The sequence below is a fragment of the Hemicordylus capensis genome, chromosome 1 (assembly GCF_027244095.1).
Source record: "Hemicordylus capensis ecotype Gifberg chromosome 1, rHemCap1.1.pri, whole genome shotgun sequence".
In the NCBI taxonomy this organism is placed as follows: domain Eukaryota; kingdom Metazoa; phylum Chordata; class Lepidosauria; order Squamata; family Cordylidae; genus Hemicordylus; species Hemicordylus capensis.
The window spans coordinates 457,414,981-457,435,396 of NC_069657.1; the positions used below are offsets into that span (position 1 = coordinate 457,414,981).

At 58.6% G+C, this 20,416-nt stretch overlaps 1 protein-coding gene across 5 annotated transcripts in view; it reads right to left on the bottom strand.

The window, feature by feature from the left end:
• Positions 1 to 20,207, bottom strand: part of GAREM2 (GRB2 associated regulator of MAPK1 subtype 2) — a 39,856-nt gene extending 19,649 nt beyond the window's left edge. The window contains exons 1-3 of one of the 5 annotated variants that reach the window (XM_053250368.1): positions 19,674 to 20,207; positions 10,007 to 10,147; positions 184 to 314 (exon numbers count right to left, since the gene is read on the bottom strand). In XM_053250368.1, the coding sequence (XP_053106343.1) occupies positions 184 to 314; positions 10,007 to 10,147; positions 19,674 to 19,788 (387 nt within the window). In that variant the 5' untranslated portion in view covers positions 19,789 to 20,207. The other 4 variants (XM_053250385.1, XM_053250384.1, XM_053250395.1 and 1 more) reach the window with 4 other exon arrangements.
• Between the last annotated feature and the right edge of the window lie 209 nt (positions 20,208 to 20,416).

Genomic DNA, 20,416 nt, shown 5'->3' on the forward strand with positions numbered 1-20,416 from the left:
ATGGAAGCCTGCAGCAGTGTGTGTGAGGGGAGTAGGATTGCTCTTGGAATGGGCTTAGATGGGCGTTGAGCATCCTGCAGTTTATTTGCCTCCTAGAAAGACCCAGAGCCTCAAACCACAACAGTCAGGAGTAGCAGAGCCCGCCCGACACACCCTGACCAACCCTACGGAAGCAGAGCTGACCTTGACACTGAAGGTGATGGCCTCCATGACGAACACCCGGTCCGGGAAGATGCTGGCCACTTCCTCCACGCTGTTGAAGTACTGCACAGGCTCCCTGACATCCCTGTCCTGGTCCAGCAGCTTAAATTTCCCTGCAGGATTGGAACACAAAACACTGGTTTGGTTAATGGATGCGCTTGCTGGGAAACATCCTCCGCCCCTGAGTCCTCGGATGTTGTTGAGCAGGGCTACAACCAACCACTGTCAACCCCAGGCAAAGGCCATTGTGGGAAGAAGGGGTGGTGGGAGTTGGGGACCCACGGCTGAGAAGCCCTCTCCTACGGAGACCTGTCCTGTGAAGGCCTTGTGGGCAAGCTGGGTTTCAAGACCTGCCACCTCAGAGACAGACCAGGAGGAGGTAAAAGAATGACTTTGCTGGCCCTGCTTGCCGTCTCCAAGAGAAGCCAGCCAGAAGCTCCAGCAGCTGTTCCTCTGCTGTTCCTCTCCAGCATCTGGTAACGAGAGGTATCTTGCCCCTGGACATGGAAGCTCCATTTTTAATTGCTGTGGCTAAGAGTCCTTAGCAGATCTACCCTCCATTTGTCTCAGTCCTGCACTAGAAGGCAAGAAGAGCCCTGCAGGGTTCAGCCAAGGGCGGTCCCTCCACTCCAGGGACCGGCTTCTTTCCACTGTGGCTAAGCAGATGACTTCAAGGAGCCCATCTACAGGACAGGAAGGCAACAGCCCTCTGCCAGCAGTTGGTACTCGGTGGCAGACTGCTCCTGAACATGGAGGATCTATTTAACTACCCAGGGGTGCAGCTAGGTAATTCTGGACCCTGGACCTAATGAGCTTACACCCCACACATACCCAACAAAATAAGCATCCTCTCCATATATACTACTACTACTACTACTACTAATAATAATAATAATAATAATAATAATAATCAGTCAATAACACCTGTCTGACTGTGTAAAATAATAATAATAATAATAATAATAAATAATAAATAAATAAATAAATAAATAAATAAATAAACCGCTTTTCAACAAAAGGTCCCAAAACAGTTTACATAGAGAAATAAAAATAAATAAATAAAATGGATCCCTGTCACCAAAGGGCTCACAATCTAAAAAAGAAACATAGGATACCAGCAACAGCCACTGGAGGGATGTTGTGCTGTGGATGGATAGAGCCAGTTTTTCTCCTACTGCTAAATAAAGAGAATCATCACTTTTTTAAGGTGCCTCCTTGCTCAGTTAGCAGGGGATATATACATTTTACCCACAGGTCTAGGCCAGACTGATTGGGGATGGGCAGAGACCGCACAACCCCAAATGATCCATACATGTTCTTGATCAATTCACCAGAAACCCACAGAACTGGGCTAGAGTTCATTTGATTGATTGAGTGATTGATTGATTAAGTGCCATCAAGTTGGTGTCAACTCTTAGGGACCACATAGATAGATTCTCTCCAGGATGATCCGTCTTCAACTCAGCCTTTAAGGTCTCTCAGTGGTGCCTTCATTGTTGTCATCATCGAGTCCATCCACCTGGCTGATGGCCGTCCTCTTCTTCTCCTTCCTTCAACTTTCCCCAGCGTTATGGACTTCTCAAGGGAGCTGGGTCTGCACATAATGTGTCCGAAGGATGATAGTTTGAGCCTGGTCATTTGTGCCTTGAGTGAAAATTCTGGATGGATTTCTTCTATGATCCATTCGTTTGTTTTCCTGGCTGTCCATGGTATCCGCAAAAGTCTTCTCCAGCACCAAAGTTCAAAAGCCTCAATACTTTTTCTTTTTTGCTTCTTCAAAGTCCAGCTTTTACATCCATAGAGTGTCATGGGGAAAACCATTGTCCGAATGATTCTAAAATCCAGAATTTTCACTCGAGGCACAAATGACCAGGCTCAAACTATCATACTTGGAACACATTATGCGAAAACCCAGCTCCCTTGAGAAGTCAATAATGCTGGGGAAAGTGGAAGGAAAGAGAAGAAGAGGACGACCAGCAGCAAGTTGGACGGATTTGATTACAACAGCAATGAATGCACCACTGAGAGACCTTAAAGGCCAAGTTGAAGACGGATCATCCTGGAGAGAATCTATCTTTGTAGTTGTTAAGAGTCGATACCGACTAGACGGCACTCAATCAATCAATCGGAAACAAAGAGTACCCCATAGAGGAGATCAACTGCCTTTATGAAAATCCCTTTACAGAAATCCCTATGGAGGATCCCCCCAAAGTAGAGGATCTCTTCTTAGACATAATATTTGTGTTAGGAACATAGGAAGCTGCCATATACTGAGTCAGACCCATGGTCTATCTAGCTCAGTACTGTCATCACTGACTGGCAGCGGCTTCTCCAAGGCTGCAGGCAGGAATCCCTCTCAGCCCTCTCTTGGAGATGCCAAGAGGACTCCCCGTATGGGAAAATTTTTTCCTAGGTTCACTTTTTGAAAGTCCTGAGGCGGAAGCCCCAGCCGTCTGACCAGCCTACTTAGTCACTTTAAACCCAGAAGTAGAGGAATTTGCGCCTGCACAGACTCCTCTTGCTTCAGTAAAAGCCCAGCTAGCCACTGAGCCACAGGCTGGGGCTAAACCTAGCCATGACCAGTGGGGGAGGGAGGCCAAACACCGATGCCAAACATAGATGCCCCAGAACTTGGCCTGGCTCCTGCTGGACACGACTGCTGAGTTCAACGGAGCAGCGTTCCTCCCTTTGTAAGAAGGCTTGTCTTGCCTTGGTCTGGGATCTTGGACACTGGGAATAAGAACAGAAGAACAGGGCAGCCCTGTTGGGTCAGGCCCAAGGAGGCCCATCTAGTCCAGCATCGTGTTTCACACAGTGGCCCACCAGCTGCCGCTGGAAGCCACAGGCAGGAGTTGAAAGGGGCAGGCCCTCTCTCCCGCTGTTACTCCCCTGCAACTGGTACTCAGAGGCATCCCGCCTTTGAGACTGGAAGTGGCCTATAGCCCTCCGACTAGTAGCCAATGATAGGCCTCTCCTCCATGGAGTTATCCAAGCCCCTTTTAAAGCCATCCAGCTTGTTGGCTGTCACCACATCTTGTGGTAGGGAAGTCCACAAGTGGATTATGCTTTGTGTGAAAAAGTACCTCCATTTGCTGGTCCTAAATTTCCTGGCAACCAATTTCATGGGATGACCCCTGGTCCTAGTGTTGTGTGTGTGAGAGAGAAATTTCTCTCTCTCCACTTTCTCCACACCATGCATGATTTTGTAGACCTGTCTCCCCACAGTCATCTTTTTTCTCAACTAAAAAGCCCCAGGCTTTTAGTTCAGTTTTCTAAACTAGCAAGCCCTAAAAACATTTGATAGGAGGTTCAAAAGTCATACTTCAAACAGAGCATTCTCCCCTTAAGTACATCATTTCTGGATGCATGCAGGTTTCCTTGCATAGCTCAGTGGACCCCGCATTTGTCTTAGAGTTCAAGACAGAACCTCAAGTTTTACCAGCCGCATACAGTTTGTGGAGGGAGAGGAACACCCGTCTCCTCTGCCTACCCCTAAAGCTTCATTTAGCCAGCAAAATGGGGAAAGCCCCTGGAAGAAGCCCCTCACGCAGGATTTCATCCTTGGTTCTCAGGGGGTCACTCATGTTCCCATGAACGGGTGGAGTCCAAACAGGGTATGGAGCAGTCAGAGTCAAAGGACCTGCCTGCCCTCTCTCTGTGCAAGCTGAAGGTCAAGCTGTAACAGCCATCCTTGAATCTGAACCCACCCCAGACGTCCCTGTAGCAATGGACTCTGATTGGACAGCAAGAGTAGCCACAACACGGCCCCCTAAGTGGCTGGGTCATGCCCTGGGGGCTTCCGACAGTCGCCCCATTGCACATTCAGATCAATGGCAGCGTTGATTCAGAAAAGAACAGCAGCTACCTGGTTTGACCACATGGCAGCACATCAGAAAAAGAACACAGCAGATTCCCTAGCCAAAGAGGCAGCAACGTCCAGCAAGCCGGCAAAGCCGAATCTCTTACCCCCGTCATTACTTGCAGTCAAGGTAAAACTCTCAGAGGAGAAGTTCCAACCCTGGATTTAAGCACCCTTCAAGAAGGCAACACTCGCTTCTGAGGGTACAGATCCTGCAGGCAAGTTTAAAAGAGGTGGGTGGGATCCGGTGGGCCACTGGACCCAGAGGAGACTGCCCGTGAATCGTCCAAGCCAAATCAGGCCTGAGTTAATTCAGACACAGATTCCGTCTTTGGGGGTGTTCCCCAAGTCCTGTTTGAAGGCAACGGCTGCAACAAGGACAACCCTTCCTGGAGAGGTTGTCTCTACTCTGGCCAGACAAGCTGGGCCCCTGCCCCCCCCCACCCGTCCCACCACTGGATGCTTCCCAGGGGCAGAGTCAAGCCCTCACTTGTAGAGAACTTCTGGGGGTTGGGCATGGTCTCCGAAGTGAGTTTGGGGGTTCTGGTTTCGCTGCTGAAGAGTTCCTGTGGCTTCCTTTGGATTTGGCGGTTGCTTTTATTTTGCATTTGAGCTGTTTTATCCTCTGTTGTTAACTGCTCTGTGTCCGGTGGGAGGCAGGCAGGTAGGAAGCTATTTTAAATACATTAACAGTCGCTTCCCATGTTCTGCCATTTGACCCGTCTGTTGGAAACCGGGCTGGGCTCCAGTGAGCCTCTGCCTCCACACATGCCCTGGGGGCTTCTTCCAGTCCTGGGCTTTGGCGCCGATGGGTTCTGGGGCAGGTCCCCTCAAACGCAGCCTCCCCGTTGGACCTGCTCTGGGAGGGGCCCCTTGCCCAGACTGAGCCGAGCTCCCCTCCTCCCCCCAGGGCCCACCTCCTGGCCACGGAAGGAAGAGGCCAGCAGCCCTGAGGTCAGGGGCACTGATGGGAAGGCGCCCAGCCCCCACCGCACTCTGGCGAGGAGGAGGTCCCTGAAGACGGAGAGAGGAAGCCAGCAGCAGCAGCAAGCCAGATCAATGAGTTAATCACTTCCCAGTCCATCACAGCTGGCGCTCAGACACGCTGACCCCACGCCAGAGTGGACGAGGATGCCTCCTGGCCACCCACAGCGGTCCCCCCTCCCTCCCCAAATGCCACCAGTGGCCCTCCTGGGGCTTGGACGTGCCTCACTCGGAAACTCTTTTGGAGGGCCTGGCTCTGCTTCTTGGCCGGCCGGTTGAGGCTGCCACTTTGGAAGGCACCCAGTGGCCGCTTTCCCTTCTGCAGAGTTATTGTGAGGGGTGGTTGGGTGGGAAGGAAACGCTGCCCTCCCCGCTTCTTCCCCCGAGAAGCGAAGGGCAGCACGCTTGGGGTGATCCCATTTGATCCTCGTGCAAAGCTGCACATCCATTAGGCCATCCAGTGAGCTAAACAGATACTTGAACGCAGATTCGTGGGCACCCAGTTCAGGCCCAGCTCTCTCCTCTAGATGCTGACTGCTCACCGACAACAAGAAGAACCCAGGAACAAGTTAACAGTCCCTCGAACTCAGCATTCTGTCAAAGGACCCGAGGCGAACTCAGAGAGGACTAGTGGAGTGTAGGGACTAAGTTTAGGCTGCACTTCAGGAAGCACCTGGCTGAAATTCCAGCCACATGCCCACCAGGTGACCTTTGAGAAGCTCCTTTTCTCCCAGCCCTCCCCACAGCCCACCCAGCAACATCAGGATAACACCACTAGCCTACCTCACAAGACTGTTGGAAGATTGCCGAGAATGAATGTGGCGCTTGGGGAACATGTGATAGATGAAAGTTCAATGCGAAGGAACCTTAGAAAGGAGCAGAATGCCTGCCATGAAGAACCGTCGCAGGGGAGGGAGTGCAGGCTGCAAGGGGGGGCTCTCTTCTCTTCTCCGGGCTAAACATGCCCAGCTCCTTCCGCCGATGAGCCTCCTCTGGCTTTGCATGTGCACTAGATGCAGGTTGCCTCTCCCTCCTCGGACTTCACTCCCTGGAGCAGGAGGCTGGAACTTGAAGCAGGGCGCCTCTAGCCACTCGCGCACCAAAAGCATTTGGGGAAAGCAAAACAGGACCCGGAGCCCCCAAATGGGGGCCGTTGGAAAGGATGTGACCGCCGGGTCCCAGGGCTCTTCAGCACACTGTCCTCCTCTCCCTAGAGTGTGGCAGGCTAGAGAGCTCAAGGAAGACTCGTGTGTACCCTTTTAAAGTTTACCTACATAAGCAAAACTCCACATTTTTGACACAAACGCTGGCCCACTGGAGGGCCGCTGTGGGGGGGGGGGACACGAGGCATCCTGGTGAAACTCTTGCCCCTCCCTGGTTTTTTAAATAGGGCACTTGGGCTCCAGGGCAGGCCGGCAGGAAACCATGCCCTTTGCCTCCCGTATATGGGGACCTGTTATGGGGTCTCAGTGGTGCAGAAAAGGGCATTCTGCACATGTTCAGAAGCCCTATAGCATTCACATGTTCCAGAGTGGAGCTTTGGCACACGCGCACACACACACATGCTCGGGCCGAGTCCTGGTGAGAGCCCAGCGTCTCCCACCCAGAGTGGCCACCTTAGGTAATTTAAGCACCCCCTGCTGCGTGGCGCAGCTGCCATGCCCTTATGGGAGGAGAGCTGGTCTTGTGGCCGCAAGCATGAGTAGTCCCCTTTGCTAAGCAGGGTCTGCCCTGGTTGCATCTGAATGGAAGTCTGAGCACTGGAAGAGATTCCCCCATTCAGGGGATGGAGCTGCTCTGGGAAGAGCATCTAGGTTCCCAGTCCCCTCCCTGGCAGCCGCGTCTCCAAGAGAGGGCGGAGAGAGAGACTGCTGCCTGCCACCTCAGAGAAGCCGCTGCCCGTCTGGGAAGACAGTACTGAGCTGGATGGGCCAAGGGTCTGACTCGGTAGAAGGCAGCGTCCTCTGTCCCGATGCCTCCTTCGGCCAGGGCGCCAGGCCTCCCTCCGCAAGCCCTTCTTCGGAGCCTCTCTCTGCTCAGCCCCATCCCGGCCTCCAGCAAACAAGAGACCAAGCAGAGGCCAGACGCACAGATGGGGAGCCCTCAACTGAGAGGGGGGAGCGGGCAGACAGCCAGAGCCGGGCCGGGGGGGGGGATCACTTACGCAGGAGACAGCTGCGCACTTCCTCTTTCCTCCCCTCCAGGGAAGAGGGGCTGTGGAGCCAGGGCCCTGGGGGAGGTGCCAGGGCAGCCGCTGGAAGAGGAGCAGAGGCTTGGCCAGGGAGGGGGGCCTGGGCTGCCTCCCCCCACGCAGGGCAAAGGAGCCGGAGCCAGCTGGGGCTGGGGCTGCAGCAGGGTGCCCCTCTGTCGCTTTCCCCGGCCATTTGGGGATCTGAGCAATAAAGGAGGAGCCTGAGCAGGTTCCCTAGCCCAACCTCACCTCTGGCACCAACTCTGCCGGTCGACTCAGGCAAGCTGCCGCTGGCTCTCGCCCTCTCAGCCCAGCCCCACCTGCCACACGGAGACCAGACCGGCCCGCTGTGCAGGCCCGTTGCAAGGATTACCGGGCGGCCGATGCACGTGGCAGGCACCTCCGAACCCTCTGCAAGCACCACAGAGATGCTCCCCGTCCTCCTGATCTTTCCCCCTCCTTCCCCCTTTGACACCACCAGGCGCACAGGCAGCCACGGACCTCCTCCACACAGTCCACTCCGGAATAAGTGTCCTGTGACACAAACCCCCGTACAGAATTTTAGCTTCACCCCAAAGAGGAGATGTGTGGAGAGAAAGGACTTCGCAGTGGGTTGCACGCTGTGGGCCAGATGGGACCGTCTGCCGCCCTTAACAGCACCCGGAAGCTGCCACCTCGCCTCGCGGCAGGCCCACCTTTGGGCGCACCCTCCTTCCCCTCTGGAATGGGTGCTCCTGTCCAGCCCACTTCCACACCACTGGGGACAAAGCCCCTTCGGCACTGGGACTCCTCGGCTCCGGTTTTATGAATGGGGCCAGCAAAGCAGGTTAACACGCTTCTCTCCTCCTTCCCTGTCCCACTGGCCTCCCTGAGGAGCAGCGGTTAGCTGGCCTGTCTCCCATTACTTATTCATTCTTCCACATCATTACCAAAGATGGGAAGCACTTAGCAGGCTCATTAAGGGCCAGGGATGATCTCAGCCCCACAACCTCCCTCCCTCCTCCTCTGCTGCCGGCACCATCTGCCCAGCGCCTTCCACTTTCCCCCAGCCGGGCACCAGCACTTCCCTCCCTCCCTGGCCCTCCGACACCAGGTAGCAGCCCCCTCCCAACAGCACCGTCCTCTTGCAGGCACAGGCCCAGGACAGCGACATTCTTCGTCCAGCAGCCTCACCAGCACCACCTGGAAAGGGCAGGGCAGGACACATCTCATGGCAGGCGTGCAGGACACAGGAAAAGAGGCAGCAAACGCCAACCATGAGAGCCAGCGTGGTGTAGTAGTTAGAGTGCTGGACTAGGACCGGGGAGACCCGAGAGTTCAAATCCCCATTCAGCCACGAGACTTGCTGGGTGCCTCTGGGCCAGTCACTTCTCTCTCAGCCTAACCTACTTCACAGGGTTGTTGTGAGAGAGAAACTCAAGGATGTAGTACACCGCTCTGGGCAAATTGGAGGAAGAGCGGGGTATAAATGCAATAAACAAACTAACTAACTAACTAACAAACAAACCACCTGCCCAGGCCACGGGAGGCAGTGTTGAAGTCCAGGAATTGAACCTGGGGTTTCTGGCAACCAAAGCCTACGCCAGCCCGCCTGGTCCCAAGCACTGCTCCCTCCCCAGCCCCCTTCGCTTGCGCACGGCCCGGCCAGGCACAACTGAGCCCGTCCAGCTAGCCCCTCTTCTTCCTCCTCCCCACGGAAACTACCTGCCCCTTCCACGCCGAGGCAGCAGAGAGGACCACAAGCAACTGCATCCCTCCTCCAGAAGGAAGGACTCCAATGTCACACATACCCACCCAGGAGCAGCCTGGGAAGGGGACCCCTCGGAGTGACTCCCACGAGCATCATGGGCCTTAGAGAGGGGACCTCTCACACACGCCTCCGCACCCTTCCTCCCCAGCGGCAAGGAAGGTTAGAAACGGGCAGCAGTTGTTGTTGCCCTTGGCCAGGGCCTCTGGGCCTCGGCACAGTCCCCGCATGGGACTTCGCAGGGTGAGCTACCTGGGACCACGAGAGCTCAAGTCCTGGAGGGGTCCGTGGTGTGCAAAAGGCACCAGGTCCAGAACTGCCCCCCCTCCCCGCCACCAGAAGGAGGCCAGTCTCAGGATCTGATTGGTTTGCAAATGCACCCCAGCTCTCACCATGCATGATGCACTCTGCGCACCGATGCCCTGGTCAGCGGCAGCTGGAGCACAACTCGGAGTGTGCCACTCCACAACGGCAACACGGAGGACAGCCACACTGCGACATGTCTCCTCACTGGGGGGGGGGACGGACAGGGGCCTGCAGCTGGCACAGGCCACGTGCGGGACCCCCTGGATAGGCCCAGCAGCCAGGGCTCCCCAGCTCAGGAGGGGGCCTGGCCAGCCCGCCGGGCTCCTCGGCCCTCTGGCTCCCTCAGCTTCCCACAGCCCCACACGCTCCCCCGGGCCCCTTGGCCCACAAACAGACGCCCACGGCCCTGCCAGCCTCCCCCCATCCCTCCTAGCAGCCAGAGCCGCCTTGGGGAGCTCCTTGAGGCAGGGGCCTCTTCCGCTCACTTCTGGGGAGCCTTCCTGGAGAACAAGAGTGGGGCTGCAGGCTTGAAGAGCAGCCATTCTGTGGAGGACTGCCACAGAGACCCACGGCTGGGGTGACATCCTGACGAAAATCTAAGCTGGGGCACGCCAGGATCCACGGAGGAGGCCTGGATCCGGGCCCCAGAGCACGCACCCAACACAGGCAGGGGCCCCTCGACCTCTTGCCTCCTCCGCGGGCTCCCTCCCGACATTACCTGGGTACTGGAGGGGGATATCGATGGTGGGCCCGATGACGTAGTGTCCCTCCTCCAGGCTGTGGGCCGTCACTGTGGTCCACTGGCGGCAGGAATGGATGAGCAGCACGTCCTGGTCGCTGACCCCTTCCACATACTCTCCTGCAGTGAGACAGCGGGGAGGGGGGAGGGAGGCGTCAGCGCCCCAACGACCCCCACCCCCACACACCTCCCTGGCACAGTGGTGCCCCTCGGGGCCCAAGCCCCCCCCCCACACGCAACACCCTCGGACAGCAGCCACCCCCCAGCCCACCTGGACAGAGCCCTCAGCCCTAAAGGCCACCTGGGCACGGAGCCTGGCGCTGCAGCAGGAGACTCCAATTCACAGCAAGCGACCCACAGCCTGAGTGGGGCGCGCTTGTGGGGCTGGCATGTGGTTTCAGAAGTGATCCCAAGAAGCTGGTGTAAGCGCCACGTTCAGACCCAGAGACGCCCGAGGGCGCCTCTTCCACCCATGTGCGGAGGCAGACGAGACACATGCCCAGCTCAGAAGCACCGGGTGGGGGGGCCGGGGGATTAAGAGCTGCAAGGAGGCCCCCGGGCTACTGGAGCTGGGCACCGAGCCCCTCCCGCCTCCCAGGACCCTCCTCCACCCCCACGAAACACCCGCCCCCCCCTCGAGCCCCCCACCCAGCAGCCCAACAGCAACTTCTGCTGCCAGAAGCGGCAGGGTTGCCCTGGAAACAGCCCTTTGTTCAGGCTCAAAGGCTGAGCTGCTGCAGGCCCCCCCCCCCCCCGCCAAGGCCCGTCTGGAAAAGCCGGACTCTGTGGACTGGGAGGCTGAGTGAGCAAACAGCCCGGCTGGCCCTGGCGAGGCTCGTCTCCGTGGAAAGCCCACCGCCAGGCATCCCCCCCCCCCGCAGTCCAGACCGAGTTGCCCCCTGGAAGCCCTCCTTCCAGCCCCCTGCCCCCGCGCAGCCCTTGCCCGAAAGAAGCGAAGGCGGTTTTGTGGCCAGTGTTCCAGACACAACGGCCAGCGGGTGATGAACCCCCCTGGCTGGCACCGCCAACACGGAGGGCAGGAGAGCAGGGCACCCCCTGCAGGCTTCTGCCAGCCTCTCCCGCGAGGCCAGATCCCATCTCTGCCAGATTCCGGAGGAGATCCCTGAGGCTCCCTGAGGCGGTGCTCTAGGCCGGGTCATTTGCAGACTGTTAAACGTCACTTGGCACTTTAAACCTGCATCCTGCAAACCCATTTAGGCAAGAGTTCCTGTGGGCAGCGCTTCCTCCCGCAGCAGCAGCAGCAGCAACCCAGTTCTGGCTGCCCTGAAGACAAAATCCCAGCCAGAAAGGGGGTGCCCTGTCGTTTCTGTGGGGAAACATGGATCGCCTTTCCTCCCAGCCGCCGGCTTGCTGCCGATGGGGGAGAAACTACCGCCCATAGAAAACACTCTGAGTAAATTTATATTAATGCCTGGTTTAAAAAACCACGTTTTACAGTATGAAAAACTATTTGGTATTGCTTTAAAATGTATTTTAAAATGCCTTGAGATTATTTTAATGAAAGGTGGTATGTAAACCTAACAAACAAAGGATAGACAGATAGACAGACAGACCTGGAGTAGAGAGCTAGCAAAGCAGATGCTCTGAGCCTGTCGTCTGTCTAGCACCGATGTAGAACATTAACGGTTCAAAGCACGTCACATACATCACACCAGTAATCCTGACAACAGCCCTGCATGGTAGGACAGCATGATCAGCCCTTTACTGCACTGGGGGCGGGGGGGGTGAATCTGAAAGAAGAGGGGCTGGCCTAAGGCCACCAAGTGAGTTGGGGCAGAGATGGGAGTCAAACTGGAAACCTTAGTCCAGCCTTATGGCCCCACTCTTAGTCCACATGCCACAGAAAAATCCCTCTGGGAAAGGGCTCTCTCGGCCTCCGGCCCATCCTACTCGCTCTCTCTTTGGGCACAGCAAGTTGGCCCATCTCTCCAGAGACCTGAGCCAAAGGGGCGTCAGGAGGCTGGCCGCGAGGGCTGCATTTCCCCAACTGGCTGGCTGGCAATGCCAGCGATGGTTACTAGGGAAATCTGCTCCCTTGTTCCCAGCAGCAGCAGCAGCCAAATAAAGTCCCTGGCAGCCAGACGAAGGAGAGGATCCCTTTGTATCTCTGCCGCTGCTCCGGGGGGGGGGGGGGGAGACAGGAGCCAGGGCCGTGGGGGGGGGGGCCGTGGGGGGCACAGTGGGGAAAGAAGTTGCATCTGCAGGCCTCGATTTGAGAAGCCGAAACCCCCGTTAACCCCACATTCAACAAAGCAGCGCATAATCCAGGCATAAATTCCTCAATCCCTGGGCAAGTGTGGGTTTGCTCACTCCCTATGAATATCACTCAAGAAAGATTCTCACAGTCGTTGCCTGAACAAAGAGCTGGGCTGGGTGGGGGGAGCACCAGCAAGGAAGGAGGACTTTGCTAACCGTTCCGATATGCCAGGACAAGGACACACACACACACACACACACACACACACACACACAGAGCTTTTTCGCTGGGATCCACCAAGGCACAGCTGGGCCTGACACCAACATGGCCAGCGAGAGTCCCCAGCAGGGCACATGGGCCATCCATGGCCTTCCCATAAGAACAAGAGAAGGGGTCCCCAGCAACCGGTCCTGAGAGCCAGGCTGCCTCTGAATGCAGAGGTTCTGTTTGGCCATGATGACTAGCAGAAGGTGGCCCAGACCTCGCCATGAATGTGCCCACCCCCTTTTGAAGCCGGACCCACAAGTGAGCGGGCACCTCTCCGCATCCCATGGCAGCAAATCCCACCCATTAGTGGGGACTTGTCTGTCCTGAACATGCCCAGCCCACCAACTTCAGGGGACGCCCTTGAGACTTCACGTTTGGAGAGAGGGTGAGGAGGGGGAAATCCGCTCTGGCACAGCACAGCAGTTCAGCACACCAGCTCTGCCCTCAGGAGACCAGGCCTTGGCCATGAGGCAGAGGAGACGGAAGCCCCCACCCCACCCTGCCAGAGCTGGGCTCCAAACACCATGGGAGAGGGAAGGGGGGGCTCTGGAGGAGATGCCCCTGTGCCCCCCTCCCCTCCCCCAGATTTAGCCAACTCACAGCCCCCCACCCAAAGCCATAGCAGCCTCCCAGAAGATAAGGAGACCAGGACCCTAATGCCTCCTCCCTCTCCCCCCGCCCCGTGATTTGAGCACTGCTTACAGGGCTGCTGCAGGGATCCGTGGGACAGTGTGCGCGGAGATGCCCTGAGCATGCACGAGACGTGTCTCCCAAGTGCTCAGCGTTCGCCACCCTTTTATGGCCTGGGCCCTACAAGCCTCGGAGACCACAAATGCACACCCAAAGCTCAGAGGCTGCCACTGCTCTCTGCCCTCCCAAGGAGCTCTTCAGGCTGTCTTACGGGGCGGTCCATCGATTGGAGGCTCTCCAGCAGCTGTGGGATTTCCACTCCCCCCCCCCACCGATCCTCAGATGTGATTCGCTGCAGCTGGAGTGAAAGCCCAGCCACGGCTGAAAAGCCTCCCATGAACCACCCCTGGACTCTAGCATTTGGACCGGCTTTGGGAGTCTAGGGGGCAACTGGGGCCGGGGGGGCTGGCTGGGCATTTCAGCCACTGAACTGGGATTTTAATTTTCAAAATATACACAAATCACACACACGACACACACACTTTTGGAATAGCACCTCCCTGTCGAAATCTGGACAGACCGCCAAAGGTGGCATTTTAATACCATTCTTTGTGTAGCAGGACATCATCACTTCTGGCTTCCCATTTCTAAGGGAAAACAAAGAGAAGTCACCTTTTCAGAGTTCCATAAGTCTTTCCCAAGAAATGGAGGGCAAGCAGTGAACCCTCAGCTAAGTTAGGGTACTTCCACACCAACCCCAAACTGAAATTTGGCACATCTGTTCTCCACTGTGCAGTTAACCGCACAGCTCTACCTGATGAATGGCCAGCCTGCAGGCAGTGTGGCTTTCGAGTGGGGTGGGAGGAGCAACCCAAGCTGCTTCCTCCCCCCACTCCCCACACATGCTGGGGCTCCTCCTTCACCGAAAGTGATCCTGGAGAAAATCTGCTCCTCTTTCACGGATGAAACGTCCTTTCAGAGGGAGCAATCAAGCTTCGCTTGTGGCCTTGTGGGCTGAGCCCAACTCACCTAACCCAACCAAATGGGCCAGACGTCCACAGCTGCAGATTACACAGCATCCCCAGACAGCCCCGGCATCTGGGCCAGCCTTGTTCTCTGCTTACTTTGAAGATCACCTGCCACTTTCCCAGCCACTCCACAAGGAAACACACAACCACCACGGAGATGCGGGTTCCTGTTGATCAGGAGGTGCCACGGTGGGACTGGAGGGGCCCAGGGGGTGTGTGTGAGGAGATGGGCCAAAAGGCATCTTTAGCTTCCCCTCACCTTGGTCCGCAGGTCATGGGCTCCACACACCCCCACACAACGCAAGTGCTGCTTTCTGCAAGGATCACGACACACTCTTCTGCTCAAACAGAAGCTCATGGCTGGTTTCAGGAGGGCAGTGGATGGATGCTGAGAGGAAGGGCAAACTCTGTGAGGTCCCTTGCAAGGGATGCCTTAATCCAGGGGCTCCCAACTTGTAGTGCTCCCGGTGCTGCTGAACAACAACCCCCATCATCCCCAGCGACCGTGTATTGTGGCTGAGGAGGATGGGAGTTGTAGTTCAGCAGCATCTGGAGCACCACAGGTTAGAAACCCCTGCAGTGCTTTTATCTCAGCTCTCTGTTTGGGAGCTGAGGACCCAGCCTCAGAGAATCCAAGCAGAAGCTCGTGCAGAGAGTCCCTCCCTGGAGAAAGACTTCTGCGGCTGCTTGATCGGAGACAGTCCCCTCACCCAGGGGGGCCCTCCTCCTGACCACCTTGCGGTGGACGCGGCCTCCACTCCAAGCAGTCATGAGCACTTAAGAACAGCCCTGCTGGGCCAGGCCCAAGGAGGCCCAGCTAGCCCAGCATCCTGTTTCACACAGTGGCCCACCAGATGCCGCTGGGGAGCCCGCAGGCAGGAGTTGAAAGGGGCCTGCCCTCCCTCCTGCTGTTGCTCCCCTGTAACTGGGACTCAGAGGTATCCTGCCTTTGAGACTGGAGGTGGCCCACAGCCCTCCGACTAGTAGCCACTGATAGACCTCTCCTCCATGGAGTTATCCAAGCCCCCCTTTAAGCCATCCAGGTTGTTGGCTGTCCCCACATCTTGTGGCAGAGGATTCCACAAGTGGATGATGCGTTGTGTGAAAAAGTACCTCCGTTTGCTGGTCCTAGATTTCCTGGCCATCCATTTCATGGGATGACCCCTGGTCGGGAGAGGTCTAGCCCCCACCCCCCGCCCTGAAAGAAGTACGAGTGGCAGTCGCCATCCGCCTAGGTGCACGTTGATGCTGCACCGGGGGTGGGGGGGTGGGGGGGCTCCTCTCCACTCTGCCACTTCCCCAAACAGATCGAGGCTCCTTCTTCTCTCTTTGCATTCAGAAAGAATCAGGAGCTCAGAGCCAGCAACAGGCCAGAAAAGCAGCGGAGGGGGGGGGGCGGGGGGGCCCTCAGACAAAAGGCACACAAATCGGTCACCAGGAAACTGGGAACTTGGCAGCCGGACACGCACATGAAGAGCGGGGGAGAGAGAAGTAAAGGTCCTCCCCCCCGCCCTGCCCCCCCGCTGGGATCTCTTAATACAAACCACAGGGGAGGTGGGGCGAGGGAGAGAAACCACCTTCCCCAGTACCCTTTAGGCATCAAAGCAAGGCGACAGGGAAACCCACCAGCCACCCGGCATCTGAGTCTCTTTCTCCAAGCTGTACCCCATCCTGCCAGCAGCCCAGCCTGGCCTCATCGATCGGCAGGGGGGAGCAGAGGGACTATCTAGTCCACCCCTACTGCCAGCAGCAGTAACCCTCTCCTTAAGCACCTCGGCCATGGACGGGGGAGGCACACCGGTGCATGCCCCTCGGAACCATCTCCTGCGACACACCGCTGAAGGCCACGCGGCTTCCCCGGCTGCTTACACGGAAGTTTTGAGCCTGCTTGAAACCATCGGGTGCTCACAGGCAACAGACGGAGCTGCCTCGTGCCAAGACAGACCACGACTCCACCTGTACAGTCTACCGTGACTGCAGGTAGGGATTGAAACGGGGACCTTCTCCGTGGAAAGCATCTGTTCGGCCAGGGAGCACTTCGAGCTCAGCACAGCCGAGGCTTGTCTCCTTCCGCAGTCACAGGCAGGCAGAGATCTGGCCCAGCGCAGCGACCTGGGCCCTTTGGGGCTAGAGCAGTCTTCTGCCTGCCAAGTTAAAGGGCCCCTGGTAGCCAAGCTGGGAAAGATCTGTGCCTGCGGCTGTGGAAGGCGACCACCACAGGCAGTGCGGGGCTAGACTGACCAACCGTGAGGGGACCAAGAGGCTCCATCACCGAGGAGCGAGCCCCCCTCCCTCCCCCCCCACTGGCAGGCCTCTCCTTCCAGGTAGCGCTCCTCCGCTCTGACAGGCAAAGGTCTTCCGATCAAAGCTTTCAGAGAGAACGAACTGGTTCAAGCTGCAGCCAAAGAGAACAACCCCGCCCTTCTCCTCCTCCTCCTCAAGCCAGCGCTTCTGGTATCTGGAGATGGTAATCAAGCCTCCCTTCTCACCTCCCACGCTCCTTCCATCTTTCCCAGACCTCTATGGCTATTGCAGGCAAGGCAGAAGGGGCCAGAGAGCTGAGTCTGCCCATGAATTGTGGCAGGAAGGAACATAAGAACAGCCCTGCTGGATCAGGCCCAAGGCCCCTCTAGTCATAGGAACATCACACGATCCCCACTGGACCAGACCAGACCAGACCAGACCAGACCAGACCAAAGTGGGCCCAACTAATCCCGCATCCCTTTTCCAAGAGTGGCCAGCGAGATGCTTCCACCAGGGAGCCCACAAGTCAGAGATGAAGACCTCTCTCCCAGGCGCTTTCCAGGCGGCTCGCTATCACAGGGTCGCCACAGCTCCCTTAAGTGTGCCTCCGTCTTGCCTGTGGTTTGACACTGCAGCCCCTGCGTTGCCAGGAAGGTGCCGTTCACATTTCCGACACTTTCTTTCAGATTTCATTGCTGCGTCACAGCCCTATAACGTCACATCTGCATTTTTTAAAAAATAGCTGTGTTTGCCCATTGTAGGAGTGTTGCCCTCTTACAACGGATCTCTAATGTGGTTTGAATTCAGTGCCACAAAACGTTGCCATTTACACCGCTTTATGCGGCATAAGGCTCACAATCTGAAAAGCCAGTTCTGTTATAAATTCCATCCACCCAACCATCCGGCTTCTGAACACGGAAGCGTCATCCAGCTATTGTGGCTAAGCACTGCTGACAAGCCCGTCCTCCACAAATTTGTTCTCACATCCGCATAAAGTAAAGTGTGCCATCAAGTCAACTTTGACTCCAGGCGCCCGGTGGTTGTCTTTGGTAGAATACAGGAGGGGTTGGCCATGGCCTCCTCCTGCACAGTGTGAGATGATGCCTTCCAGCATCTCCCTAGATCACTGCTGCCCGATAGAGGTGTTAAGAACCTCTTTTTCGTCAGGGTTAGGGTGTCCCCCTCGCCAGGGTCCTTAATGCAGGGCGTGGAAATCTGCCGCCTTGCCTCCAAGCCAGTGGAGGAGGGAAGCACAGGGAGAGGAACTGCAAACACACAGTCTGAGCCCCTGGCGAGACCCAAAGTCTGAAAGAAGAAGGGCAGGGGCTGAGCCCTGAGGCTCACCTCCGGAGGTGGGGGGCCCATCCCAGCAGCCTGCTAGCCAGCTCCCTTGAAGCCCCTTTGAGGATTCACAGGAGTTGGAGAGCAGGTTAAAACCCCCCGAAGGAATCCTCCTGCTTCATTTGCTGGTTGCAGCTCCTGCTTGTGCACCACACCAGGAAGGCAAGAGGGGTGGGGGTGCCAGCAGAGAAAACTGGGGGGGGCAGCAAAGAGAGGCACCAGCAGCAGCAGGCGGCCATCTGTGGCCTGCAGCCCCCCCCCCCAGAAGCAGGGCAGAGAGGTTTGGCAGCAGCCCCTCCTGCAACCCTGCCAGGCCCCATCTCTGAATGCGCCTCACTTGGCAGCAGGGAAGGCCCCCCCCCCCCCGCCAGCTGGGAGCTCAAGGCAGCAAGGGCAGCCCTGCTGCAGGCCTGTGTGGGGTAGCCCTGCCTGTGTGCGGAACTTGGCAGCGGGGTGGGGGTGTGTGATTGGGTGGCCCCCTCCCAATCTCCCCCCCCCACCCGCCGCCAAATTTAAAAAGAGACCCCAGTCAAGACTGACAGCAGCCTCGGTGCTTCTGATCCGGGTAAGGGCGGCAGCCGGGCTCAGCCTCTCCAGCCACGGGAGACTTGGGGGGCGGGCGGGCGGGGGGGGGGAGGAGCGGCAGCGGCGGCGGCCTTTGCCTCCCCAGGAGCTCCTCTCCAGCAGCAGCCCTGCCCCCTCCCAGCCCATTCAGCAGCCCGAAGGCCGGCTGGCTGCTCCATTAGCATGCAAGGCCAGGCCCCCCCGCCGGCAGCCACGGAGGGCGGAGGAGATTCCCATTCTTCTCACGGTGCGCGAAGCCCCAAGCCAGGCAGCCGGCCACAGAAGCGCCCCCCCGCCCCCGCCAGGCAGTTGTGGGGGGACCGAGTGAGGGCCATCTGCGACCCATCCCTCCCCGGCAATCAGAGCAGCAGAAACTGGGGCGGAGCGGGGGGAGGAGGGGGGGATCAAGGGAAACAGAAAGGGGAGCAAGGGCGGGCGGGCGGCGAGTTGCCAGGGCACCCACCCAGCGCCACCCCCGCCGGTCACGGAGCCCCTTCCGCGGGGAGCCCCGACGTTAAAGTCAAGCCGGGGAAACTCTGCCGACTCCTGCGAGGACTAGGGAACACGCGCCCCCCTCCAGCCCATACCGAAGCCGCCAGTTCGGCAGGGCCCCCCCGTCGAACCGGAGCAAGCCAAGGGGCTCCTTGAGCCACCCGAAAGGCGAACTGCTCGCTCGCTCGCCCGCCCCCCCGCCCCCACGCCCTGATACGCCCACGACCTCGGCCCAAGAAGCCCCTCCGGCGCCAAGGAGATCCCGAAGGAAAGCAGAGGAGCAAAGGGGCGAACAAGACGAGACCCCGGCAAGCAGGCGGGCCGCCTGGCCCTGACCCGTGGCGCACAAGCCCCCGGGAAGCTTTCCTGCGCAATGAATGGGGGACGCGCGGATGCTCCTCTTGCGCTCCTCCCGTTCATGTCAATGGGGCTTGCGCAGGAGACCTTCTCGGTGGACTGTGCCCTGCGCTGAGCAGCGGGGGAGAAGCCATGGGGGGGGGGCTCTACCTGGGGCCAGTTCCGCGGAGAAGAGTCGCAACCCAACTCCGCGCAAATCCCCAAAGCAGAGGGTGGGAGCCGGTGCCTGCAAGGGCCCCTTTAAACCGACCCCACCTCCGCGAAAACAAAGTCCCATCCAACCCAGGCTACCACAGGACCGTCACCGAAGAGGCGCCCTCACCTTCTCAAAAGTTTTTTTTTGGGGGGGGTCTCTAAGGAGGCCCACTCCACGGGACGCACCACTGCCTGACCCCCTACTCCAGCTGCCGCCCGCCCCCGCCCTCGACAGGACGCCACTTGCAAGGAACAGAGGCGCCTCTCCGCGCACGCCCCCCTACCCCGCCGCTCGCGACGGCTGACCCACCGGGCCCGAGGCGCACGAGGGCGGGCAGGCGGCACTTGGCCACGATGAGGTCGAGCGGCAGCGGCGGGCACGGGCTCCACGCGAGGCGCCCCAGCGCCGCCACCAGACGCTCCATGCTGGCCTCCTCCCGCCCCGTCGCCGCCGCCGCATCGCCCGCTCCGTCCAGCACCACCGGCAGCAGCAGCAGCAGCAGCAGCAGCAGCGCCCCGCTCAGTCAACAGCCTCCGAGCCCAGCAGGGCGCGCCTCCGCCTCCTACGGCTCCCCGGCCAAGCGCGGTGGCGGCGTCCGCCCCGTCCGGCAGCAGGTCCGGCTCCTCCTGGGCACGGCGACGGCGCCCCGCCGGTGCGCAGCGGCCCGGGCTGCTGCTTTCCAGCTTGCCAGCGGCGGCGGCGGCGGCATCCGCATCCCTCGCTCGCTGGCCGGCGGCTCGGCTGCGCACTGCCCAGGCCCGCCCCCGGGAGGGACCGCCGTGCTCGCTCCAGCCCCTTCGAGGCCCCGAGCCGGCCGCCACCTGCCGGCAGTGCAAAGCTGGGCTGGGGGGGTGCTCCCCTGGGGGACCATGGGGAGGGGGGAGGGGCGCCGCCGCCTCTCCCACCCGCTGTCCCGCCCTTCGACCGACGTGCTTTGGAAACGCCGGCCGAACCGCAACGGGCCAGCTCAAGCGCACGGCCCGCACGGCCCGTGGAAGGACGCCGCCGCCGCCGCCGCCTCCACCCTGGCGGAGCGACTGGTCTGGTGGAAG